The 27,772-nt window shown below is 41.9% G+C and overlaps 1 protein-coding gene across 5 annotated transcripts; it reads right to left on the bottom strand.

Moving 5' to 3' along the window:
- Positions 1-1,081: 1,081 nt before the first annotated feature.
- Positions 1,082-25,781, bottom strand: wnk2 (WNK lysine deficient protein kinase 2). Of its 5 annotated transcripts, none has more exons than XM_076884038.1 (29): positions 24,200-25,781; positions 19,232-19,404; positions 18,529-18,749; positions 17,643-17,800; positions 16,946-17,034; positions 16,515-16,734; positions 15,395-15,665; positions 14,270-14,550; positions 13,268-14,158; positions 12,750-12,863; positions 12,297-12,329; positions 11,424-11,834; positions 10,560-11,252; positions 9,370-9,419; positions 9,069-9,231; positions 8,860-8,976; positions 8,596-8,766; positions 8,474-8,516; positions 8,218-8,373; positions 7,158-8,014; positions 6,897-6,954; positions 6,722-6,786; positions 6,019-6,602; positions 5,682-5,908; positions 5,355-5,585; positions 5,109-5,207; positions 4,361-4,405; positions 3,923-4,245; positions 1,082-3,539 (listed from the first exon to the last, which is right to left on the bottom strand). In XM_076884038.1, exons 1-29 carry the CDS (start codon positions 24,863-24,865, stop codon positions 3,237-3,239), a joined length of 7,713 nt encoding a protein of 2,570 aa, XP_076740153.1. In that variant the 5' UTR covers positions 24,866-25,781; the 3' UTR covers positions 1,082-3,236. The 5 variants fall into 5 exon arrangements, with proteins under 5 accessions (XP_076740153.1, XP_004548537.3, XP_004548536.3 ...); XM_004548480.5 differs by lacking the exon at positions 12,297-12,329 and adding an exon at positions 11,986-12,102 and having other exon boundaries at positions 13,268-13,999; XM_004548479.5 differs by lacking the exon at positions 12,297-12,329.
- Between the last annotated feature and the right edge of the window lie 1,991 nt (positions 25,782-27,772).

Raw genomic sequence — 27,772 nt, 5'->3', positions numbered from 1 at the left:
GCTTGACTGCGGGTACAGAGTTTTCAGGTTTCTTAGCCTCACCTTTACTCCTCCAAACATACCTCTTGTCATTGTGGCCAAGTAGCTTAATCTTTTCTCCATCTGTCCAAAACATTTTTTCTAGAAGCCAGTTTGCTTGCCCATGTGGGCAGCTGCAGGTTTCAATCAATATTAAATCTGTGGAATTTGGAGCAGGGGTTTCTTTCTTGGTCAACATGTCTTGGTCGATGATGAAACCAGTTTCCAGTTGGTAGCGTACTTGAACATTGGTAGATCCAGTGTTGTTCCTGAACATCACTAATTTCCTCACATCTGAGGGTGGCTGCTGGCCTTCTTTAAGACCTTGGCAATGTGGTGACACATCCAGATTGACTTGTGTATATACACAACTGTTTAAACTAGCAATCTTGGAATCTCCAGTTATTTAGAAATGCTTCCAAGACACCTTGACAATTTGTGTAATTCTGGAGTTCTACTTTTTAGATTTCCTTGGACAATAATAATAACAATGGATTGCATTTATATAGCGCTTTTTGGGGCCCTCAAAGCGCTTTACAATTCCATTATTCATTCACACACTGGTGGAGGCAAGCTACAGTTGTAGCCACAGCTGCCTTGGGGCAGACTGACAGAGGCGGTAGGTGAAGTGTCTTGCCCAAGGACACAACGACTGAGACTGTCCGAGCCGGGGCTCAAACCGGCAACCTTCCGGTTACAAGACGAACTGCCAACTCTTTGAGCCACAATCAAGATCAGGATGATCTTCAAACTGCAGTGTCAAGTGTATTATGCCTGACAGAAAGATACTAATACACAAAAACTTTAAGTAAACACCTCAGAAATCTCCTATTATCAGTGAAATACAAATACCAGTGGTGAAATGTGGATTTTAACATAGATTTTAGCCTCTGTTTGGTGAAATATAGAGTGATAACTTTCCCAGAACTGCATTTGCAAAACTGTCTTTTCATTTGTAATAAGCAATACTGTTTTGGCGAATCAGAGTGGAGAAGAGTAAAGACCCAGAGACAATTTGGCTTGTGACTACTAATGAAAGCAGTATGTGACTAATATTGTGTGGTGTCAAGCAAAAATGAATTTATTTATGTCTTCAAGTATGTACAGCTTTTTTTTGAGAAGGTATCAATCTGACAAGGTCAGGAAACTGCTGGGAAAACAGGTGATATAGCAGGCAAAAGCAATCATACATCTAGCTGTCATTGCAAGCATTAGATTTAAAGACAGACGTTACAGTGGAAAGCACAAAGAAAACTACTGCATAGGAGATTAAAAAAAATATCTAGGTCATTATTAAAGATCTACCTTATAGACAAATAATCCATTTTCAATTACTCTCTAATGTGCAAAAGTGAAACAATTTTAAAGGGTCATGCCAATGATTTTACATTTAAGGTTCAGTTTATGATGTGTTATACTCAGTCTGCGTAATGTGTTTTGTGAATTTGAAATTATTTTTTTAAATGTTGAAAGATAACAACCCTGATGATGTAAAGATGCTAGCGTGTTGCATTATGGGAAATCTAGCGTCCTCTAATTCTGCAAATATAGAACATTTCTGTTTTGGTTCCCCAAAAGTGTTTATTGTGCCTTTACAGAACTGCTTGGCTTACCATACTGACTGTGTAGTTTTACACGGGGAAACAAGGGACCACATTTATAAAAGCAAGTGTTTTCTTAAGATGACTGTGCCATTTGTACTCAAAAATACACAAAATGACTTATGCAACCCCAGAACTCTTGTAAGGGAGTAAATGATTTATGCAAGAGATGTATTAAAGTATTGTTTTTGACTAAAATAGTGAAAGCACTATATTTTTTGGAAATCCTTGAATCATTTTAGCCTTAATACGTATAAGCATGAGCTAAAAGGCCAGCATCTAATATACAATTTTGAAAACCTACCGGTATGCCTATTACGCAAACATCAAACAGTTGTGGCTTTTCGGTAATTCACATTCATCATATGCCCCCCTAATATTATTACATCAACAGCATTTATCAAACGAAAACCATCCACGCAGTAATCTCTTAAAAACCACAAGGCAACAATATGTAAAGCTACAGATTGCATTAGTAGAGGTATGGGATGATTATGATTTTGACTCGTGTGTTGAGTCCTTCAGCCCTCCTTATGTATGATTTCAATCGCTTTCTCTGAACAACATCCACTCTAAACACAGAACACCACTCAGTGGGGATTCAGAGAACATCCGTGTGGTCATGCAGGCTGCTGTGCAGGTGCTAAAGCAATCCCACAAGAACATGACTTCAGTGAACAAGGAAACTTACACAAGTATATGCTAACCTAATGCAGCTTTGGATATTCATTAATCTTTTTACAATCTCTGATATTTAATGTACCGCAACACCGGATTGTAGTGTTTAGCTGTGTTTTGTTGCTAAATTAAACATGTTTTAATCCACATTCATTATTCAAATCACATAATTTACCTGTGAAGGTGAAAGCTTATATAGAATATATCTAGAGTATGCTTTGAATCTAAATGCTTTTCTTCAAAAAACAGAAACTGCATTTCAAGGCACTCTCACAGGTGTTTTTTTTTTCCACCTGAAGATAAAGTTCAAGTTCATTCAAATCTCTTAAGGATGTTTCAAGCGCTTGTGCTGGAAGCATTTCATCGATGAAGAATGAAACCTATCCTTGGACTGAGAGAGAGTAAAGCGACTGGCCTTAGTGACCAGGATGTCAAGTCTTCACAGTGATGGCATGATGGTGGCAAATAAGGTGTTGCATTAAGACACGTAACTGCAGCACCAACCTACAGATTATCTAATGGTAACTGTACAAACACAGGAGCTATTTACAGACTGACGATAATTCATATATACACTCGGCAGCTTATATATATATGAGTGAGATGAGCAACACAAACATCAGCTGTTTAACTGAAAACACAATATGAATGAGAAATACAGTATGTACATTCAATGCACATACAGAAAAAGAAATCTGCACTTTAATGCACGATTCAGCTAATTACAAGTGGACTGCACTCAAGGATTATGCATTGTAATACGGACATGAGGTATGTTGATGCAAAATGACACAAATAACAAAAAGACTAAGGATGAGTATGTACATATGATTACATACGTGCTGGTTATATATATTTACACTATTATGTACAGATTGACTAGAACTACAATGAGATATATTTTTGGTAACGGAGTTGGAAGACACAATGCTACAGAGATTAGAGAGTCCTCGCCTTGGGGTCAGTTGGCTGATATGATGGTGCTGGAATGGAGCTGTGGGTATCCTGAGCTGAGGCCACAGCAGGAAAGGCAAAGACTCCTGGAGGAAGGGGAAAGAAAAACCCAGGCCACTGGCTAATAGAGAGAGGTGAGGGCAAGGCCCTGAATGGAGCAGGAGAGTGATGCTGATAAGAGGGATGTGCCCCCGCCGGCGGGGTAGCGATCATTGTTGACCCAGGGGCATCAGGCCAGGACAGTGGCAGACTACAGGCCTCTGGTCCTGAAGCTGTCCATGGCGATAACTAAAAGGGTTACATAGTTAAAAGCAAATAGTAAACATAGCAGTTTTGCATATTAAAACAATAATAGCTACACTAACATGTAGACATGCAGGATACAGTACTGCAATACTAGCATGGCAATAACCTCTAGTAATCTTAACGAATGCCCCAGCATGCATTAGGAAATGAAATACAATAATCAAGTCAGAGTGCAAGTCATGATAAAATGAAAGCGTATTACTGTATTCTGTAATGAACTCTTCTAATTAATGAGTCCCTACAACATTAAGGCATTTTGAAGTTATAGCCATTAGAGTAGTTTTATACACTTCAGGCCTCATGATCTAAACACTGTATATTTGCAATATCTCTTTTATAGAATAGATAATAACCATAGCACTCACATCTGAAGCCCTAGCAAGCTGTTCACTTGTTTGAAGTGGATCCTGATCCCAAAGCTGGGGTCGAGTTATACTCAAAGAGTTAGTGCGAGGCCGGTGGGTGACAATCAGAACCTCCTGGGCCCAGTCATCCATTAGTCGTTGTAAGTCTTCAGGCAGGTTGCTATCATGGGCACTCGCAGATGTGCTACTGTATGTGCCTGTTTTGTTGTTGCTGTTATTGGCTTGAGCTTGGGCCAATCCTATCACCGGCTGATGTGGAGGAGGTGTGACACCCCCAGGCAGCTGCTGTGACTGATTGGAAGCCCCTGCTGAAGCTCCAGACCCTAAAAAAGACACACACACATATAAACACCTGGTTTAATACCCTGATTACAACATGAAACAAACAACTTGACTTATAGAAAAACAAATTCTTAATGAGACTGTAATTTTACATACTGCTACCACGCTCTTTACCAAGACAAAGTCGCTTCAGTGTCGCCCCTACAGAACAAAAAAAGATTAATGCAAATCGCTGCTTTCATCAGCAGGTTATAATGGTCAATAACGGGGAACGGTGCAAAACAAAGCTACAGAGCACTGCAAAACAAGGGAATAAAGTCACACTAACAAATGGATAAACAAGGCAATCATTCCCCTTAAATGAGACAATCCGTATAGTTAGCAAATCATGCAGATGACCCATGTTTAAGGCATTACAAAGTGCAGGATATCAAAGTGACAGATAACAAACAGGTAATACAGGGTTAGAAAGAAGCATGACGAGAAAATCTATTGTAGTTTGGGATGCATGAGACATGCAAGAGTCTATTTCCTAGGAATACAAAGTTGATAAGTGCTTATTGCACACAGACAGAGAGCAGAAGAATTAGTGAGACACGTGAAACGTGAGGTAAAACTCAATACTTATAAAAATACGTTGAATAATAAATAAATAAAAACAGTTTTTAAACATGACTGATAGCTATTGGGTAAAATTCTCAGCTTCTCTTTCAGGGAATTTGTGTAAACTGCTGAATAAAATAAAATCATCTCTGAAATGAAATAATACAATAAAATACCAACTAATAACAATGAGGCAGGGAAAAAAATAGCACATAAAAAACCCTGTGAACTAAAAGGAGTTTTACTGAAAATATGGAAACCAGAAAATATGAAGCTATGCAGGAAGAGAAGAGATACAAACAGATAGATAAAGACACAGGCCCACTGAGAAATCTAGCTCGTGGCTTGCTACTCGATTTATAGGTCACTCTCTCAGATGGTTGAGGGTAATTAGACCAGCCTGTAGAGGAGCATAATCAAGGGGAAAAGACAACAGGGTAAGAAGAATAAACACTCCATTGCCAACATTATTAAACAAAGCAACAACACAAATAATGGTTTTATTAATACTCTTTTATTAATACTGTTGAATCAGGGTGTGTGGTACCTTGCCCCGGTGGCACTTGTGTGCCAGTTCCATCTCCGTGTAGTCCAGCATAAATATTATCAGAAGATAAAGAGCCTTTAAGGGAGCAGGGCTGCTGAGTCTGCACAGGCTCCGAGGTTGAGCTGGGAAGGTGGCTGGTGCATGACCGGGCCCTGCTGTGAGTGGGGAAAGACCCTTTAGCTGGAGACCCATTTAAACTAACTGTGTTGTCACCCGTACCTGCAGCAGCACCTAAAGACACACAAATGCAAGAGGATAACATCGATAAATAGTCTTTCAGTACATATTCTTAACTTTTAGTGCTTGGATTTCTGCAAAGCCACTCACTGGATCTGCTAGAGTCACCAGTTTTGGTTGTGACATTTCTAAACTGTTGAACCAGAGGGCTGAGAAGTTTGCCTGGCTTCAGCCTGTGCTTGCTGGACCTCTTTCTACGGCTGGCATGTGGTGCAGCAACTCCCAGGCCAGGAGGAGGAACTTTACCAAGTCTTCGATACAGGAGCTCCACTTCCCCTCGCTGATGGGCCTGCAGCTCAGAGATTTCCTTCAGATGTCTGAGGAAACCCAGGAGAGAAAAATAATAATGACTTACAAGCTAAATGACAAAATATCTTCATATACAAACATGCTGCATGACAGAAAGCAAACCAAAAGCGATGCTTACTTCTCCCTGAGTCTTTGTAGTTCTCTCTTTATGTCTGAATCCTCCATCTCGGAGTCATTATCGCTGCTGCCATAGGCAGAGCCGTGCACCCCACCATGCCTGCTCGGTGAGTCAGAGCTCTGCACGCTGCTGCTGCGACCAGAACGACGGAGAAAGGCCACTGCCCTTTTCATGAGGTCACTTCCTCTGCGCTCAGAGCGGGAGTGTTGCAACGGGGTGGCAGGAGTCAGCTTTGCAGGGCTGCTCTCTGCCCCTGAATCTGAGGAGAGGAAGCGAGCGTGGACCGTGACATCCACAGGGACGGATGTCATTGCACGAGGTAAAGAGCCCCGCTTGGCGTTAGAAGGAGGCGTGTCCAGATAGAAATCAGGCGGTGCAGAGTAACGGCTACAACGTGTCCTCTGTGTAATGTCATCTTCAGTGCTCACCACAGAGAAACGGCCAATTGTGGTGGAGGTAGCCATGGCATCAAACTGACCATGGTCCCTAATGTATCCCACAGGGTGCGCCGGTGAGGCAGCGCTGCTCCAGCTCCTTTGCTTCACATCTCGTCTGTTGGCCACTTCAGGGGCAACAGGAGTGATCTGCCAAAAGCACAGAAGAAGAATTCGTATGACATCATGAATGGTGTGAAAGAAGAAAATGGTGCTGAATACACAGCTCTACCTTCACTTTAAATGTGTGAACATACTCTAGAACATACCTTAAATCGACCTCTTGCTCCAGAGCATGAAGCAGAGTGAGGAACGTGTCTTCTTGACAGGGATGCTGGAAGGAAAATATCCACAATACTAAAACTGTAGCACTGCAGGAATTAACTCGCATCTCATTTTACTTAGGAGATAATGATGCCGATTATGTTGCGATGTTTGACGTACCACACACAGCTGAATCACTCAGTGCGCTCAAACTGTCCATTCTCTCTGGAATTTGAGGCTTATAGAGGGCAGAGGATACAAACTATTACTCGTTGTCCTTTAAAATACTTGATGAGGAACAGCTAAATAATATTTGTCATTCTCTCTTAGATCAGTTTAGCTGTGCTCCTTTTCTTGAACTCCATTAAAACACTAAAATATATTAAACAGTTAAATTAATATTATTTGGATACAGTACAACACAGTACAAAACATACTTACCAGCTGTTCACCTCCTCTGTAGCGTCCCTCCCCTATTGGCCCTGGGGTGCTGTTTCCTGAGCCTCCTGTGGCGCTGTCTGGACCAGGAGGAGACTGGATGTACTCTGTGCCAGACCCTGGTGTCTCTGCAGCGCTGCCTGATGGATACATGGGAGCATACTCCTGGTAGAGCAAATTCCGTAGTTTCTCATCCAGGGTTTTAATGGTGCTGTCCACAAAGCCGCTACGAGCCAGTCTTCCTTCACCATCGGACTCACTGGGACCTGCACCATGCTGGGATGGTGCTGGACTCTGTGGTAGTGAGGACACTTTGGTCCCTCCAACAGTGGCAAAAGGCTGATGCAGCACCACAGGTTGCTGTGGTCGCTCGCTCCGTGCAGCAGGGGCGTAGGAGACAGCCGGTGCCTCTTTGACTGATCCTGGCTCCTGGAGCGGAAGAGTAAGCGGAGATCCAACCTGTGAAGTGCTCACATCGAGAGAGAGGGGCATGACCAGAGGGCAGCAGGGCACGTCGTCAGCAATAGAAACCGGGCATGTCATATCAGGCAACTTCTGAGATGCATGGATTGGTGAGATGGAGCCGAGAGGGGATCCCTGCGAATCTTCCACAGGGAAAGCAGCATGCGGGGATGATGTTTGTGTTCTGGCTGTCTGGGCTTGCATGCTGTGTTGCATTGAACTGCCTGCTGGCTCCACTGATGGCACTGACTGGAGAGTCGGAGGTGCAGACACAGGAGGTGACAGGGTGGCCAGGAGGAGCGGGTCTGTGTTGGACATTATTGGAGGACTGCAGAATCCGTACACGTCGTAAGAGAAACCTCCACTTCCCCCAGACATTGTGGAAGATGAACCCTCTTCTGCAAAAGGTTTTTAAAAAGGTAGAATCAAAATTACACAGAATTGTGATATTTATTTATTTATTTTAAAAAAAGGTCTACTTTATTTATTGTGAAATCAGTTTTTGCCCATCTGAGCTGCAGGATGCCTGTCATTGTACTGCCACAAGGTGGTGCTCTTGCTCCTTGAAGCTGCTGGATATTATTGGAAAATTTGCAGTCACCTCTGGAGGGCTTTGCAGTGGTGCTGTCAGCAGGGTGCATAGCGGCTGAGCTCCCAGGTGACTGCGTAGTTGTCCCGTCAGAGGGGGTCTCCTGACTGGATGTAGGTATCTCCTCTACAGGGCAGATTATGAACCATCTCTTTCCTGTATGAAGAACTGGGAAGAATTTAAAAAAAAAAAAAAGTTATAGTGACGAGGAAAAAGGATTTACCAGACATGCATATGGGTAAATGTTTTTCTAAGAAAAGTGTTATACCATTTTGCTGATAGACTGGTTGAGATCCTCCAGGCTGCTGACTCTACAAAGAAATGTACAGATGAAAGCTAAGTCAGTCTGCTAATTGCTAATTTCAAGCAATGAGTGTATTTGTTTCTTACCTCTCCTACTAATGCTTCAAATGGCTGGACTTGTAAAGGACTGCAACTCAAAGCTGTGTCCCTTTCACCCTCCATGTCTTCATTCAGCATGTCTTCAGCTTTATCCACAATATCCTTCAGCTGGTCAATAAAGATTTCCTTCTCTAACATCAAGATGAAGCCATTCTCTACCTGTAGATATGCAGTTGTTAAGATGTTAAACAATAATGTAAATATTAAGAAATGATTAAACACAAAGTCTAGATTGTACAAGTCTGGATTAACCATGTAAGTAGCGATTTCCTCGGGAGCGTCTCCATCCAGATCAAATTTAAATGTCACCATTTTGTGGTTGTGAGTCTCCAGCTGGCATTCGACCATTTTATCACCAGTGTTGCAAACCTGTGGGAGCAGTGCTTACACTTTACAAACTGAAAAATAAAAGATTTCAAGAAACTGTACATTCTGACACCACGAATGTCACCAAGACTCACATTGAGCATGCTCAGCTTTGGTTTGCTGGTCTTTTCCTGCCTGGAACGGGTGCGGGCAGACTTGCGGTGATGTTTCCTCGGTTTCCCATCTCCCTTTCCCACACTAGCAAAGCTTTCATAGCCATCACTTGTTTCCTTACCAGATGGTATATCAGACTTGAGACTAAAACGAAAAAGAACATTTTAAGACAGTTTAGCAATTCACGGCCAAGTGGCACATTTTCCTCACACAAAATTGTAAAAACTACAGAATCTGAAAAGATATAAAATATTTTTTTTTAAAAAAATAACAGATACACACCTGTCAAATTCATAACTGGGTAAAGATATTGGTTTTTCCTGAAGCACCTCCTGAAAATAGAAAAATGGGAGTGTAAGAGGACCTCGATGAAGGACCTATAATGGATCACTGGGGGACTAAGCCTTACTGTGGTTAATGTATAATGTAATATGGTTAATGTGTGTTGTTACTTCTCAGCATGTTAAACTAAGATTCAGAAGCTGGTGTCATGATGGGACTGATGTATAAAATTTATGTTAATGTAATTTGAAATGAATCCTGCAGCTTGAACGTTCTTTCTGACCAGCGGATACTTTAATACAGTCATGTGAAAAAGAAAGTTTTTACAGAGCTACAGTATGAGCCATCATTTGTGGAAGTAGTAATAATGTGAAGTAATTGGTTTCTGTATCCCTTGCTGAGGTTTGCTGGCATTCATTTATGCACGGCTCTCTTCAGGTCCTGCCACAGCATTTCAGTCAGGTTGAGGTCTGCACTTTGGACCAGTGACACATCTTGTCTCTTTCAGCCATTCTGTTGTAGAATTGCTGCTGCATTTGGGATCAATTTCAGCCAGTCTTGAGCTGTCAGGCATATGGCCTCAAATGTGACTCTAGATTACTTTAATATACAGTGGAGTCCGTGGTCAACTCAATGAATGCTCTGGTTTTGTAGCTGCAAAACAAGCACAAATAATCACCCTCCTCAACCATGCTTGACACAGCTGCTATGAATTGCACTGATGTGCTGGCGTATTGTAATCTAAACGAACCTAAGCTGTGGAGCCATGTTCTTTCATGAACTTTAACACCTGACATGGTTAATAAAGCCTCTGGAGTCTGAGAAGCGTTTTTTTCCCCCCCACAGTTTCTTGGAGCATCGTAAGGTCTGATCTTGGGCTGAATTTTCAGAGACGTTAAAAACTGGTAAGACTGTGGCGTTGAGTTACCCCCACACCTAACTGCCTAAACCTCTGCTTTCACAAGTGCTGATGATCAGTTAATCAAGTTTTCTTTAGAAGCACCTGGCTGGTGTACTTACTTTTTCATGGATCTCCAAAGAGTTCTGTGAAGAACTTTCTTTTTCACATGACTTTATTTGTCATTTGCAGAGACAATTTTAATCAAGCACAGGTAAAGCTTATAGAATTTACATAAGTGTATAAACTGGTATTGTTCTCAAATATTCACAGACATTGGATTCATCACTACCTCTGCACAGGGCTCTTGATGAGGGGTGCTGGATGCAGATGCCATGTCTGCAGTTTGCTGAGTTGCAGGCAGGCTGGAACACTCGGGTATTGAGACTGTTGTCTGGGTGCCAGGAGGCTGCAGAACTGGAGCTGGGACTGAAGTTGTGACAGAAGCTGGAGCGGGAACAGGAGCTGCAGACTGAACTGGTGCTGGCAGGGTGTTTGGGCCTGAAACCAAGCCTGGGACTGACATTTCGGGTTTGGATGAAAGTATGCTCACAGAGGAGACTTCTGTTTGCTCCAAAATGGGACCCGATGCTGATACTAGTGGTTGAGCTGGGGCTGAGACTGCAGCTTGAATTGCTGTTGGAACTTGTATTGGGATTGAAGTGGGGGATTTAAGAAGGGTTGTGGTTTGAGGCATAACTGCAGCCTGAGCTGATACTGGGACTTGAAGTTGGTTTTGTGCTCCCACCACAGCCAGAATTTGTGCTGGAGGTTGAGTAACAACATTAGCTGGGATTGGGATTGACGCTGGGGCTGGGACTGGGGCTGAAATTGTAGAAGCTCCTGCTAAGTCAAGGCCAGCTCCACTAGTTTCTGAATCTGTTCCCCTTCCCCAGAGAGAAGTCTGAACAGTAGGCAAAACTGAGTGAACCGCACCCAAATGCTGAAAGTCTCCCAGAGTGCCATGCGGAGTGAGTGACTGTATCTGAAAGAAAACAAGCACATTTAAAGAATTGTTCATCAGTTAGTTCAAGTACTCTGTGTCTTCGAGTCGCTAAACCCATGCCCAGCAAGCATCACACCCATTCCACCTTAGCATTACAGATTTCCTATGATCCAACCAACCATTACAGTGAGAACTGAGTGAAATATTCACCTGGACAGGCTGCTCAGCCAGACCGTGCTCAGGATTGGGGGCAGGGTATGGGGTGGGTTGTACCTGAGAGAGAGGTAAGGGATGGGTGGAATGGAAACTTAGGTTTGGTTGAGATGTGGAGGGGCTGCCCTGCTGCTGTGGCACTGCTGAGGACACGGCCATGGCAAAAAATGGGAGGGGGAATGCCACACTGGCTACATGCTGAGGTGTGGACAGAGGAGTGCCAAGAGTAGACATAGATGGCATGGCAGAATGAGGAATCAGAGGCAGAGAGGGACGGTGGGGTGAACGTGAGTAATAGGTGCTAGACATAGTGGATTCACTGCTGCTGTAGACAGATGGCAGAGGAGCTGGCGAGACGGGGGAAGGCTTGTGGCCCCCTGTTTGAATAACTGCATATGGTGAGGAAAACTGGGAAAGAAAAAGGGAAAATGATATAAAATGAACAAAGATAACCAATAGAAATAACATTCACACAGGCCCCTTATTTATTACTCTACCCTGCCACCTATTATATCATTTTATAGGAAGATTTGTTGTTGTCTTCTCTAACACAACACACCTGCATGCTGATCTGCAGGGGTAGAAGTGGGGAAGGAGCACTGGAGACTAACTGTGGAAAACTGGTAGCGGTGTCAGGATGACTCAGGTGGGAAGCAGGCTGCTCTGCAGATAACAGCTAAGGAAGGAAATGACATGTTTGGGGTTTTGTCTTTCTTCTTTTCTTTTTTTACTTATTTAGTTTTTTTTACAGTATGAATCTGAAACTGAGAATTCAAACTAATAATTAAACAGTTTAACAGCTTCACTTTATTACAAGTGAGCTGCAGGGCGGGCAGACTTGTGATTCAGTTATTCTGCATGCTGCTCTACCTTTGGCAGGATAGCAGCTGGTTGGAGATGGTACTACAGTGAGGAGAGATAAATGTGAAGGAGACACAAACCACATGAACAGCTATTCACATCACACACATAAACACAGATATACAGTACAGTGCACATTGGCTATTAAAGGGAAAATCAGATACACTTTTCACCCACCTCACACACAGCACTAGACCTACTTGACTTAAAATGGCCAGCACCACTAAATTAAATGGCAGATTAACTTCCATTATATTGCATGTTTCAGTTTATGATTTAAAAGTTGAAATTGTATTTTTTATATTACATGTCAAATGACGAGACCCTGCGAGTCAAGCACGCTAGGACAGGCAGCTGGGTGGGCTCCAATGAGCGACTTTCAAACCGTCGCTTCATAATTCAGATTTTTGGGTCTCACTACAGATGTTGCCAGGGTATTTTAGAGTCAGATGTATGCAGTACCTGCTCCTGGTTGGGCTGGGCAGTGTTCTGTGTCTGTAGAGTTGGGCCTGCAGCTGGAAAGCACTGTCTGCTCTGGTTAGCAGCAGTGGCTGGCGTAGCTGGAGCAGGAGCTGTCTGTCAGAAACACATAATGGGAGACCTTCTTTAGGGATAGTAGAACTGTATAATATGTGCTTGTATTTAATACAACAAATGTGGCTCACACTTTAGTTTGTCAAAGCATTTGTGGTCACTTGCAAGAAAATGGAGAGGGGTGTTTTTTAGCAGCTGGAATTGTTCATCAAGGGCAGTTAAAATGGAAATGGGAAGCGGCAGCATTTATCTATCATTGCCCATCCAACATGTTAAGAGAAGCACTTTGAGCGAGTAATTCAGCACTTAATGTTGATTAAGCAGGAGCAAAAACAGGCTGCTAACATACTGGGCAGGGGAGAGAGGCAACTTGCAGGATCAGGAAAGATACAGCAGGCTGCTGCTATGGCATTTCAGGCTATGCAAAGTCTTCTTCTCTAACCCACCAGAGAATTGGCTCTGTCTTTGCTGTGATGTGATGATAACTGCAGGTTCCTAACCACATTTGGAGAACAGTAGAACGGAGCATCCAGGCTCTGGCTCTTGTCTTTATGCTCACGTACTGAAGAACAACAAACCCCAGTTTGGTTGTGTAGTGGATGATTAACACCTCTATCAGAGAGGGTGGGGGAGCTGGTCCTGCGACTGACAATGTGATGGAGACAGTAGTTGAGGAGCGTGAGATCTCCACCTTCATACAAACTCCGTGGGAACACATTTTGTGAAGGTGGAGAAAGATGTGAAGGAGAAGCTGCCACGACGGGCTGACAATTTGATGATGTGGTAGTGGGCAGAGAGGGAGGAGACCTTGGCTGATGAAGAGATGTGGGCGAGCTTGGCTTGGAGACTGGAGCAAACTGGGTGGATGTGGTGTCAGTGCGTTTGTGTGTGTGTCCCAGTGATCCACCTCCTTTTGTCCTGTCCTTGCAGAGGAGAGACATGCAAGCTTTGCAGTGATGGTGAGGCCCTGGGCTGCGTGGGACACATGGAGGCAGCTCTGCAGGAGGTTGTAAATTAAGGGGAAGGTGAGGTGAATCGAAATGACTTGCTGAGTCATGATGAGAGTGTTGATGGGGGAGCAAGAAAGGCGATAACAATGACGGCTTCTGGGCAGAGTTAGCATACAGGCAGTTTGTATCGTGCACTCGACTCTCTGTGCTATTTGCCGGAGACACTTCCTGTAACGGACACAAGCAGGGGAGTGGAGTTGTCTTAGTTAGCGATTGCATCCTACACTGTACCATCTCAACCATTGAGGCACTGCCACGCCTAAGACACATAGTACTTTCAGTGATGAGCAGGTTCTCATGGCAAACAAAGGGATCACTGTAGTGACGCTGATGACGTATCATTCCGAAAAAGAAAATAACATTTTCGTTATTTCAGAAAAATATCATTAAGGATATCAGAAAGAGAAAATGAAAATAACATGAAATGCTTTTACTCACTGTTTGACACTGATAAGGCCCCTGGTGCAGTTGTGATGCAGGTTGTTGAAAGGTCCCAGGGTGCAGCTGGCCTGCGGTTTTCTGGTACGCTCCTTGGTGTAACTGCACGGACTGTGCAGTGGACTGCTGGTAAGGCCCCTGGTGCAGCTGAGGGTCAGTCTGTGCAGGAGGACTGTAGATAATCTGAGTTGTGGTAACAGGTTCTTGAAACGTTGGGTAGGGGCCATTCTGCTGATTGTTTTGCTCATCTAATTGCATGGTGGAGCTCACTCCACTGCCAGCTGTAATAAGAGAGCATGTAAAAGATTATGATTCACCGTGATGCTTTTTGTCCATATGCAGGAAGGACAGACACTCAAAAAGAGAGATGGGGTGTGGGAGACAGTGGAGTAGAATCTTAATAAAATTCAAATGCTAAATGATGTCACGTAATTTGGCATCACTCAGACACTGCAGCAGCCATATGTCTGATTCTCGCTTAGGTTCACTGAAACTATTTTAGCAACAGTCTGTGTCGTGTGTTTTAACCAGTGTTTGATTCTGTTGACCAAGATGATAACAAATGCACAAGGAGAAAAACTATCATGACATGTGTTGATACTTTTGTCAGCACATTTCATATGAGCGAGATGAAGACGTTCTGGAAATACGAGATCCAAACAGAGCTAATTACGTTGTGTAGATAGGTAGGATCCAATCAGAAGTAATCTCCTTGTGCAGTAAGGTTAGATACACACATTTAATCTGAAAAACACGCAGGGAGGGCAGGCTCAGCTATGCTTTCTCACGATAACACAACAAAATATCTCTTAGCAGGAAAAGCAGCAGCATTTCATATTTGATGTCATGGAAAATAAAATGCTTTGTAAACCACGTGGAGCAACTCTCACTGGTAAAAACATGACAAACTTTTACACTTTATATTTTAGTGAACTGAATCACTTCAGATTTAGTTTGTGATGCTCTTGCGATATTGAATCAACTAAAACTAAAAGAGCTTAGATGTTTAAATTCTTAATAAAATTAAAACTGGTCAAAATTGGCTCTTAAAATCAACACTGGTTTTAACTTCAGGTTTTGTGTTAATGCACACATTCACATAATATTCTAATTCCAGTTTCTTACATGTGGTAGATGTGGCAGCGGGGACGGTGCAGATCAGAGTCTGCTGCTCTGACTCTTGGTCTTCATAATCTGTAGTAGCTAATGCAGCTCCCTGTGGCATCCCTGTACTGGGAACCTGTAGGAGGTTCTGCTGAGTTTTCTTCACGGGTGTCTCGCTGTTTCCATTTGGTGAGACAGTCCGCTCCCTCCTCCATTTGATTAGAGCTACACGATCTCTGATGGACTTCCCAACGATCTTCACATCACAATCCAGAAAGAAACCTGAATCCACCTATGGAGGCACAGGCAAGATACTCACTGCAGCTCAGAACTACCCATCCTGCATTAACAGAAGTTTGCATGAAGAGCGAAAGGTCAAGTGATCAGTTGCCCTAGTTCAGGAGCGTCAAACTCACTTTTTACACCAAGTGCATGTAAAGACTTTTAACTAAACAATTAATAATTACTGTTATGTAATATAAATGCCCAGATGGAGCTCTTTACCAACAGGAAAAACTCTAAAATTGATTAAAATACAATTGAAAATCGAAAATATATGCCCTCCTTTTCCCAAAGCTCTCTAGTGGGCCCGACTGTCTTTGCCGAGCTGATTCTTTCCCCCGTGCCTTATGTTTGACACCCCTGCTCTAGTGTCTATGTAGACATAGTCCTGTGGTATCTGAAGCACTTCGCAGTACTGCAAACCAGTAACGCACTCCTTACATCAGACCTACATCAGAAGATGTGTTCCAATGTAATGACTTCCATAACATTATTAGACACTTTGTATATCATTATGCTGATAGCCCAACTACCTCATAACAGGAAATAACAGAAACTGAATTGAAATAGCAAACCACAAAAAAAACAAAAAAAACAAAACTACTTTTGTTATGGTTAGAGTTTAAATTCATTTCCCCTCTATCAGTCCATAAACCTAATCTCACTGACTGGCTGTAGGAAGAAGCCAGAGTACCCAGACACAGGGAGAACATACAAACTCTAGACAGAAAGGCTCCGGCCAGATGATGGATTCAAACCCAGGTGTTTGTTGCGAGGCAACATTTTAACAGACACCAATAAGAAACATGAACTGGCAAAGCACTGAGAAACAGTGCTTTTTGAAAAAAAATTTCCTTACCATTTCTTGGGCAACAACTTCTGGGACCTCATGCACCAAATCAAAGGTAAACTCAATGGCACCAGTGTCTTTGTATTTTCCCTTCAGTTTTTTAGGATCTTCGACCCACAGCTTTAGAGCGATGGATGCTTTTTTCCCATCATCTTCTTCATTGAGCTCCACCCTCACACCCGTGTCCTCTGCAAAGAAGGCGTGATTCAGGAGGTCCTTGATGGAGTACCTGCAAGAAATACACAAACACTACAGACCTGCACTACATGTCACTGGCACAGTAAAACACAGAGGAGCACAAACTATGTCAGAGTCAAATAGTGGTATTGACGTCTCTTTGCAGGAGGAGAAACAAAACAACGCAGTGCTAATATAAGAGTCAATCTCTACCCACACAACAATGCGTCATAAGCTAGAGATAGAGGTTCTGGTCCAATTACCTTTCTTCCCATCTGTGACAGATGCACTCCCCGATTATTTCCTTAATTTCTGGGTCGCGGACTTTGCTGTAGCTGGCAGGTTTCACCCCCTAAAAAAATGTAATCCATGTCTTAGCTTACCAAATGACAGGTTTTAAACAGAAGTACTTGGAGAAATAACAGAAGAAACTTCTGTCTGCATTGTATAAAATCATTAAATACAGAGTCTGTTAAACACATTGTCTTTCAGACATATGAGCCCTGGGAATAAAGGTTTTCAAAAGAAATAGGACAGTTCTCATCTGCCAAATTAAAAGTGTCGGCATTAGCTACATTAGGTAGATACTGTTGTCTGTTATAACAGTAATTTAACTAAATTAGTCCGAGGTTTGCCCATGCTCTCAGGGTCCTGTGTTCCAAGCGCTGCAGAACCAGCTAGATGCTTTATTTTTTCTTCCAAGTTTGACCTGGAACACCACAAGAATACAACAGTGCATCTGTGCAGGCAAAAAAACTCCAACAAAATAAGCAAACCTACATGTAAATTTGACTGTCTTTTGATCACTGCAAATGTGCAGAACAAATCGGATATTGTGGCAGGCTTATAATGAACCCTTCATTCTAAATAAGAACCAAAAAATTGAGATATAGCTTGGCTTTGTTGTAATCATAGATTGAAAGTTATTATAGCAGTGGCAGGATTTGAACGTGAACTCACGCTGGTCACTTTGCGGTAGATCTGAGCAGCATTTTGACATTCAGAGTAGGGATATTCAGATGTTGCCATCTCCAGCATACACATCCCAAAGGCGTAGACATCCACGGCCTCGTCATAGTGCTCCTCATACATCTCTGGAGCCATGAACTCTGGAGTGCCTGGAAAATTAATGCAAGAGAAGATGATAAATTGCAAACTTACTGATGGTTTAATTGAACTCCAGTGGCATCAACAGCAGAAACTGATCAGGCCTGATAAATCATGAAGAATTTTCTAAACATGACAGTAAAATATAGCAACTTTAAGGTGGTCAAAAAGCTAATAATAAGCCCAAACAGTCTCGGTAACTCTACACCAAGTAGGGTTAATGTTTTTTTAAAAGTGGCCAATGATTCAAAACACTCATTGTGTCACAGCTGGTCGGATCCAGTGACACATAGATGTTGAGCTTTTAATGTAATTCTACACTTCACAGAATTTTTTGTTTTGTTACATAAAAAACATAACAGGCACAAAATCCCACACTTAGAAGGAACAAGTTCCCTTATTTTGGTTATGCAGTACACAGATTTACTGTTTTCGTTTACTCCCACAGTGATCGTCAGTGTCATTTTTGGTACTGAACACTACCTGCAGCAACAAATAACCCGCTGACACATTTTAGTGTGGGATTGGTGAGTGCAGTGAAATATTTTGCCAAAGATAAAAACAGAGCCAAGAATTAAAAGCAAAACTAGAGCGAATGTTTGACTTTGATGCATCAGGTAAAATAATCTCGACCTCTAACGGTGTCTAACAGTGTCTGCACTGCGTTTAGTTTCTTTCTGCACTGTGAAAATTCCCAAATCATTAAAACAGCATTTTTTCCAACTGCATGGTAACTAACCAATAACACTTTTAGCAAAAGAGGCTCTCTTTAGAGTCGCCAGGCCCAGGTCTCCGATTTTGACAGAGCCCGTAGGACCAGTGATGAAGATGTTGTCACACTTAAGGTCTCTGTGGATGATCGGAGGAGTTCTAGTGTGGAGGAAGTGGAGGCCTTTGAGAATTTGTCTGCACCAGCTTCTAAGAACTTTAGGCTTCATGACCTTAAAGCGCTTCAGATACCTGTTGGAAGATAAAGAATGTATATATTATTGTGGTGATAGAGAATTTCCAGTTGACAACAAGTAAAAACTGGCTTTTCAAACATGCTGAATGATAGTTGCTGAAATCACATTTAGAGATCTATCCCCAAGTAACCTCTGCATTTATAAAATATATCCAGTTAGCTGTTCTTCTCTTGCTAATTGTTATAGCCTTCTCTAATGATTGTTCTTTTCTCAAACCAATTTCCTAATTGTGACTGCCTGAAAATCTTTTTCTATTCTGTCCTACCCTCTATTTGGTATTCATTTATTTTGCTAATTACTCTTTACGAAGAAAATCCACCCCCTTATTCACATAAATATATCTTTCAGCTTTTGGTTGGATTTCAGCCGTAGAATGACTAAAATTATGCCATTCAACAGCTTTGGGGAGCAAATTAAAATATAGCAAAAAAGACAAACAAAGGTTATGACAGGAAATATTTTTCTTTTGCCGCTCACGTTTTTAGTGTTCCTGAGGTCATCAGCTCTGTCACCAGAACAATACACTTTTTCCCTTTGACGGGTGATTCCCAGAAGTCATAAAATCGCACAATGTTGGGATGCTGGAGAGCCTTTAGCATTTCTGCTTCCTCTTTGAATCTCTGTCTCTCTGCTTTGGACAGTTTCCGTTCCTGGAAAAATGAAGAAAGAAAATGTTTTGTTTTTTTTTTTACTATTATTTATGCATCTACTTCTATAGAGTATAAAGAAACAGTATTAGTCTCTCTGTGTTTCTCTACCCACCTCATTTCTTTATATTTTGCTTCCAACAAGCCAGACTTCTATCTTTTCAAAGTGGTCTCAAATAATAGTTCTCCACGTTTTCTGAGGGATTTTCAGCCCAGTCCTTTTTTCATAGGAATGTTTGCTTGTTTGTTTGTTAAGCCATGTAACACTGACCTATGAAGCATTTAATCATAAAAAGGCAACTCAGGGGACTAACTGGTAATGGGTCTACACATAGAAGACAACTTAGCAAAAAAACAATTTTAACTCGTGTCTTTAGGCACTTTACTAGCAGCCTGGGACTGAAATACCTATTTTGGGCCCATTTCTTTAGTCAAATCTACAAAATAAATAACTAAAAAGATTGCCAAAGGTAACACAGTTTGACAGACAAAAAATAGTATCTTTTCTATTAGGTGAAAACTTTGCGTATCTCAGCATGTTGTGCAGTGTTTTCTTTACTTTACTTCACTGACAAGTGGAGAATAAAAGAAGTTGCAGGTCTCAAAACCTATCTGCAACAGATGAACAATGTCTGAAAGTCCTGTCTTTAAGAAATGGGAAAAAAGGCAGCAAAGACCTGACACAGGCCCTGAGAGATGCATCTTCATTTGATTCATGGACTGTTCACAGATTCCTGAGCAAAAATGGCCTCAGTGGAAGGCCAGGAAATGGAGAGGAGAGGCCAGGAGAAAAGGCTGAGGTATGCCAAATTACACAAGAACTGATGAATGATGATGAAGAAGGAGAGCCATCTGTGAAACACAGTGGAGGCTCTGTTATGGTTTGGGGCTGCATTTCAGCCAGTGGGGTTGGCGATCCTGTCAAAACTGATGGAATTTCTGTACCATCAGATTTTCTCCATCATGCAATATCACCTGGAATGCATCTGATTAGAAACAGCTTTAGTTTCAACATGACAACTATTTCTTTGAAAGCAAACACATATATAGAAATGCATATATTGAAGCAGTGTGGGATCGTGTTGACAGAACAGAACAAAAGGCAGAAACATCCAAAGAAGAGCTTTGAATGTCCTTCAAGAAGCCTGGAGAGCTATACCTGAAGACTGCTTAAAGAAAATACAAGAACACTTGCCTAATATAGTTCAGACAGTGCTGCAGAATAAAGGTGAACATACCAAACACTGACTTTCAAGCTCATTAGTTTTGTACAGCCTCTGTGTTTGCCTTCTATAATGTATTTCCACTTCTGTTTGCAAATGTTTCAATAAGTCGCTGCACCTGTTTCTCATTTAGGACAGATATGCATTCTTCTCAGTTAGAGATGGTAATGGAACAAATATGATTCCTTTGAATATTCCCATTGCTTTATGATGGGACTCTGCTGCCTGTGGCTCATGTTTATAGTGAAAGCAGCTTTGGCATTTTGAGTGGGTATACATGGGGGTCTGAACCAATTACTCTCTTTATTACCACTGTGTAGAAAACACAAAGCACTACAGCATTCGTGAAATCACATTTTCAAAAGACAGATGAGTAGAAGTCTTGTTTAATCTGTTGCTGTGATACAGAGACAGACACATCTGTCATGGCAGATAAACGTGAGCTTTAATCACATTTTTAATCATAAATGTCAAACATGCCTCTGGTAAATAATGGAACAAAAAAAAATTCCATTAAGACTTTATAACAGCGAGCTAGGATTTCTTTTTATTTTCCTTTCAATCACAAAGCCACAAAGCATAATGAAAATCCTTGATTTAGGAATTAAATTGCACAAATTTTGAATTCTACATCTTTACTTATACAAGCCTGAGTGGGTTTGTGTATAATGGATCAATATTTTGACCCCTTTCTTCCCTGAACTGTTGTATAAATAGTAAAACAGCTGACAGCAAACACCCTCCGCATTTCAGTTTCTCTCTTGTCAGCACAACACATCCAACTCAAAGACTATGACAACGCCAAAAACTGCATGACCTCCAGGGTTTCTTTAGAGCCGTCTCCATAGACACGTTTCAGCAGAAACCATTCGGGTGCAGTTGATGTTTCAAAGGCCAGGGGGTCCACAATAACCTGATGTACATTTCATGCTATTGATTATCGACAAATACCTGAGAATCAGATTTCCTGCAAAGCTCATAGTGATCTATACAGTGCTCAGTCTGAGGTGTCTTATATTACATGCAACACTGTGAAGGATACAGATCCGACTTTCTTTCATAACTCTGATTCTTATGGTGTACAAATATATTACAGTTTGCCTCATCCCCATATCTTCATTGTCCTTTTTTAAAAGCAATTTTCATACAAATTATTAGAAGACGCTTTGAGGGATAAGATCTCAGCAGGGTGTGGCACCAGGATTGTCTTTACTGAGACATAATTGTGCACAATGAAAAACTAAGTAATAAATAATATTAGAAATAAAATAGAATGTTGTGGACACAAATCTGGAAATAATATAAACATACAGAACTCTTGGTTTACTGTGTATCAAATACTTCGTATACTATAAACTGTCCTTAGATGAACCCAGCCTTTCCCGTTTCTACTCTCATGGTGCAGAAGGCTGCATCAGCAAGACTCACTCTCCAGACACATCTGTGTGGTAACAGCACAAGGGTATAAATCGCTGTTTGATATTTATTACTAAGCCATCAGACAAAATGTACAACTGTGAGACACTTCTCAGTGTGGTAAAGTGCTTTGGCATTTTACTAAATTGTGTTAGGCGATTTGCTAATTTCGGGTAAACAACTCAGTCAGCAAACGTTTGATCGCATTTTTGCAGGCAAGTAAGTAGCAAAACTGGCAGCCTGGTTTGCTCAACACCAGGAAAAAAGCTCCACTTCAAATACAATTCATTTCTGATTTCTATGAGCATCTATGTTTTCTGCTGTCTCATTCTTAGTTCTACCTCCGTACGCACACAGTGTACAAACCACACAGGGCATCTGAGTTACAGCAGCTTTTTTTGTGAGTGAGTTACACAGACAGAGACACTCCGAAGGGCAAGGCCTCATCTCGAGGGACAGAATGGTTGAATCATCACTAGATCTCCCCTAAGAACCTGCTCAGACACCACGCAGATGCAAACACACACGCATAATGCACAAATACACTTACTGTAGAGCTCATCAAACGTGACACACATTCAAAAAGCACACTCTGCTGTGAAATCCAGTTAATTATGTGTTTAAGTGCTTAAAAATATGCCCAGTGGTTGGATTCTCTTCTAACAGACAAGAATGAGCACTGAAGATATGGATAGGTGTACTGATGAGGATCAGAAAACCAAATGCAATAAAGTAATAAAGTTAATCTTAAACAGTAGTGACGCATTGTGGTACAGCCTTGGACAATCGCCGTTCTCACTCTTCAAATGAGATGAAGACACGCTGAATGGGCTACATCAGAACTTCATTTTCATCTACTGAATGCAAATAGAAGCACAATGTAACTACCACTTAATTCTATGAACCTTACAGAGCTAGGCTGTGATTTTTTCATTAGGGAGAAATTCAGTGATTTGTTGGGCCAGACTTGCTGAGATGCCTTCCTACACTTTCTGCAAGAGTATGAGGTGAAATGTTTTTCATCTTATATGAAATAATTGTAATTATGATCAGTTAAAGCACACGAAAGGTTTCTAAGATTACGATGAGATGGTGACTCATCATTTTGTGCACTGGCCCCAACGTCTAAGTCCGCGTGTAACGTGAAAGCCAATTCAGTGACTAAGCATACACCAAGAAGTAGTAGCTATTTAAGTTTAATGAAAAAGATCTGCTGGGAAAAACAAAGACGCTTCTGCTTGTGTTTTGATGCAGAATGTCTTAATACTTAATTTTTAAAATTCTATTCTTATGCCTGCTCATAAATCTGCAGACTGAAAAAGCTTAGCACAATTTGAGCCCTTAAAGGGCAGCCACTGTCTACAGGTCTGTCTGCAGACTAATCTGTATATCACATGGGCAGCATCTAAACTAATCATTAGATTACCACATACACAGATTAGTGATACAGCAAGCTGTCACTCATATGAAACACTGCATCACCCCTTGCTAAAATATAGCCTATAAGCAAATCTGACTAATTAAAGTGCCATTTCAGTTCATCTGCTGACATGGCTGAGTAGGTACAGATGAAATTCAATTCACTTAAGAGTCAATAATGTGCGCAGGGGACAAGGAGGATGCAGATTTCCTTTAAATGACATCTTTGTAATCTACTGAATCAGAAATGTGCTGTTACTTCAACTTGGTTTGGAAATAGCAACATCTAGGCTAAGAATTATAAAAATAAAAGCTTGTAAAACTGATTGCTGAATTTTAAAAAAGTGAAAAAGTGAAGTTTCTTGTAATACATATATATGTGTGCGTGTGTTCACACATAAATCCTGTCATATGTATTGTAAATGCTTGTAACTTCAGCTTGTTTAATCAATCCCAGCTATATACAGAACCATGGCTGTGACCTGGCTGAGCTAATGAGGGAAAGAACCAAAGGCAACAATGTAACACAGCATCCACTGACCCTGCCTGAGAGTTTGGTACATGACTGGCATGTATATGGGTATTTATGTGTAATATAAAGATCTTTATTATTGTCTTGCTTTTTATTTTTAACCTTCAAATGAGCGAATGAAAAACAATCAATGATGCTGTAGAGCTCTTGTAGTCAGCTAATTTGTGTTGGCTGATTGATGTTGGACCTCAGTGATTAGCGAACCCACCTGAAGCTCACACCAGGCCACTTCGACCCAGGTGTCGGTGTCGAGACCTTTATAGACAGTTTTGAAAGACCCTCTCCCCAGCTCGATGTCAAACTTGAGGAAGCGCCCTCCGGGCGAGGTGGCCACAGCCTTCATTCCGGGCTCCTCTTCGTTTTCGTCACTTCCTGCTTTACCTGTGACATCGGAGGGCACGACCTCTGCCTTGGGCTCGCTTTCGCTCCTGCCTCCTTTCTCCTCGTCCGCGTTCACGCTCTCTGTGGCCATGTCTTTCAGGCCCACCTGGCTCTCCGTGCTCGAGGTCTCCTGGAGGCGGGTCGCGTGCAGAACCCGCGCCCGACTCCTGTCAACGATGGTTCGCAGGTCAATGTTGAGTGCCGGGCTGCTGTTGGCGAACTCCGGTGTGTCCACCGGCGGCTCTTCGGAGTCTGACAACCACTGGCTCCGCCGAATAAACCTGTGGCGGACCGGCACCTGGTAGTCTGTGGAGGGGTATGAGCTGGGGTCACTTGCTCCACGCAGGGCTGTGTTTTGTATGTTGACATTGTGGTCTGTACCATTCTCATACACAGGCCTGCAAGCATTTGCATTAATGTCCGAGTCCAGATTAGGTGCTGAGGAAAACGTGGATCCCAGTGGCGGATCTTTGCTTGAATCCACCGAATCCATCCCGGTTACGCTGTTAAACACTCACCGGCGACATTGTTTCTGGAGGATGATGAGCCGCTCTCTCGTAGCGGTGGAAGAGTTCGCTGCTTACCTGCAACACTCCAACACGGTGACGCAGTTCGCCAGTTTAGGGTGTATGGCCTTGGGTTTTTTGTTTGTTCGGGACACAAAACATCCCCCAAAAAATGTCCAGCGGGGAGGATGCGTGCATTGCTCCTTGCCACCTCACGCCCCGGTGGTCCACCTTGCTGCAGTACAGCACAGAGCAAGGCGACCTAAGCCTGGTGTCGCTGTCAGTTTAACCTATGAGCTCACGAAATCCGTTTCGACCACATTGCATAAGATCCTGCGCCTACTATAAAACTGTGATTTGTTCCGCAGACAAATAGCTGTTCTATAGGCCTACAGTGGACAGGCGGGGATGTTTAGACCGTGGCACGCACCGGCTCCTCCAAAGACACATCACGGGACAAGCAAGTGCGCGTCAGTCATCGAGACGGACTCCGGTGGATGCAAATATACAGCAGGTGTTCCGGGTGAAAGTGTGAATCAGCTCCGAGAAGTGTGACCTCAGCATAATTCCATCTATCCTCACACTCCGCATATACTTTTTCCTCTCCTGCGTCGTCCTGAAGCCGAGTGCAGGATGGACACAAGCGCTTATCAGATTATGCTCACTGCGGCACAGCTTGCCCCACGTCGTCGGAGCACACAGCTCTCAGCGCATCTGTCGTTCCAGATGATAATGCTGTTTTCTTCTTCAATTTCATCTCTTTCAGGTTTGGGGAAACTAGAACATTTCACGGCACAACCCACGCCCCTAGCAACAACACGTATCCAATAACTCGGCACGCTTTTAGGCGGCACCTTTACCCTCCCCGGACACAGGCTGTGTGGTCCACACCGCTGTCCGCCCTCATCGTGACGCGCTAAGCCTCCAATGGGAAGATGACTGAAAGCCTACCAACCAAGAGGCACGCTGTGGGTTACCGGATAACACGCACCGGACCCTGTCTTAACAGTAGACTCATCCGGATGGATGACGTGCAGACAGACCGACACATGAGAACATCTGGTGTATTTCTCGAAGAGCTATCATAGGTTTTAGTCCCCTTAGACATTTTATTTGTGCTTACAGGATTTATTAAACATTTATTAAACAGGGTTAAACGGGGTCTTTGTATCCATATCGTAAAACAAAAACAAACAAATTATAAAAATTAAGTTGGAATTAAGTCAGAAAGGTAGCATATATTAATACATATTTAACATATTTTCATATTATCTCTGTGACAAATATTATTTTCATTATATTAATAAACTACGAAGATCTGATAACAGTCTACATCACATATCTTTAAAGTATTTAAACACTTTTTATGGTGATCTGAAAGATGTACGAAATATGTTATTATCTTTATTTTAAAAATAATATAATATATTTATAATTTTAATCAGGGCATTTGGTATCAGCAAAATTAGTGGAAAAAATGTTGTCAGCACCTGGGGTACTGACTTTTTGTTTTATACTTTGTGAAGCACTTTGTGATCTTTTTATCTAGAAATGTGCCATATAAATAAAATTTTACTTACTTACTTACCAGAAGCTCAAAACAGAAGTCAGTATTGGATAAGCTGTTTGGCATTGGCAGGGAAGATTTGACAAGTTTATAAGGGCCCAGCCCACACACTCAACTCGCTGCTCAATCCACAAATGCATTTTCCTTACAAGTGTGGCACCATTTAAGGGGAAATAAACAGGCTTTCTAACACTATGAGATTTATTTCCAAAAAGCATTGTTACAACAAAGAAATAATTGACCAAAATAAAACAAGTGGAAGCTCAGAGGAGGACATAACCAGTTTTTGAGACACCTGATCTGGGGCAAAATGATGACCCCAATATCAATTATGGATACCAAGTATTGTGTAAGGCAGGGCTCTGAAGACGTGGAGCTCTGAGGTTTGGTTTCTCAACTGCTATCTTTTCCCCCTCATTTGTTTCTGTGATGGACTAATCTTGAAGAATCTGTCCTGATTTATTGGTTTGGCAATAACTAGGAACCACTAAATATGGATCTAATGTTATCCGAGTCATGCTGTGAACACAGATATGCTGATGAATGTTTGCAGTTTTAAGGCCATATTCGGAGATGAAGCACCTCCGTTTGGCTTGTGACATTTTTTCTACTCTAAAATCTGGTTTCCTATTTTCTGTGTGATGTAATCAGAGGACCAACTGTCTTGGTGTATGTGGGCAGCATTGTCATTTTTTCACCCAATTTCTGTATCATCTAAATTGAATTGATAAAGACAGGAAAGGTACGGTGTAATGCACTTTTAGAATAAATACTATAAATACTAATACTGTCAAACTTTAAGCTGATGCTTGTGCTTCTCATCTCCTGACAGCTCTAGGTCTGACTCCTTGTCCACGATTGTGAGGAAAATCGTTTCTGCCTCAGGCTGCCCTCTGCTTCCTATAATTTGAACACAAAATGCGAGGTCCCTACAAAGGACACTGATTAAAAGTAAAGAGGTAAAAAATAAATAAATAAATAACTAAAAAGGTAAAATTGACATACATCTCTTAAATCCTAAAGCTAGGAGTCTCAAACTGAAGAAAACAATTTGATTTTAAGCAACAGAATCAAAATATTTGCAATATTATCACTTACCCTCCCTTTTGGCCATAAAATGTGGAAACTGCCATTCCCCTCATTTAGAGCCCAACAATCTAGCACACAGTATAGTATCAAGGTTTCTTTCTTTCTTTCTTTCTTTCTTTCTTTCTTTCTTTCTTTCTTTCTTTCTTTCTAAGACTATACTGTGAAAGTATTTTTACATTCTCCACACCTGTCAACAGGAAAGTTGAGTTTAACATTTTCTTTTTTTATATAGTGTCGA

This window comes from Maylandia zebra, linkage group LG5, assembly GCF_041146795.1.
Source record: "Maylandia zebra isolate NMK-2024a linkage group LG5, Mzebra_GT3a, whole genome shotgun sequence".
NCBI classification, from domain to species: Eukaryota; Metazoa; Chordata; class Actinopteri; order Cichliformes; family Cichlidae; genus Maylandia; species Maylandia zebra.
Note: the sequence above shows the minus strand (reverse complement) of the source record. Positions and strands in the feature narration are given on the sequence as shown.

Coding starts and splice junctions, on each gene's coding strand:
- wnk2 (XM_076884038.1), bottom strand. CDS start 24,865: ATGGATTCGGTGGATTCAAGCAAAGATCCGCCACTGGGATCCACGTTT. Junction 8,015..8,217: donor CACTGCAAAGCCCTCCAGAG/GTGACTGCAAAT, acceptor AACCTTTTGCAG/AAGAGGGTTCATCTTCCACA. Junction 4,406..5,108: donor GCCTGTGTCTTTATCTATCT/GTTTGTATCTCT, acceptor TTTGTTCTGTAG/GGGCGACACTGAAGCGACTT.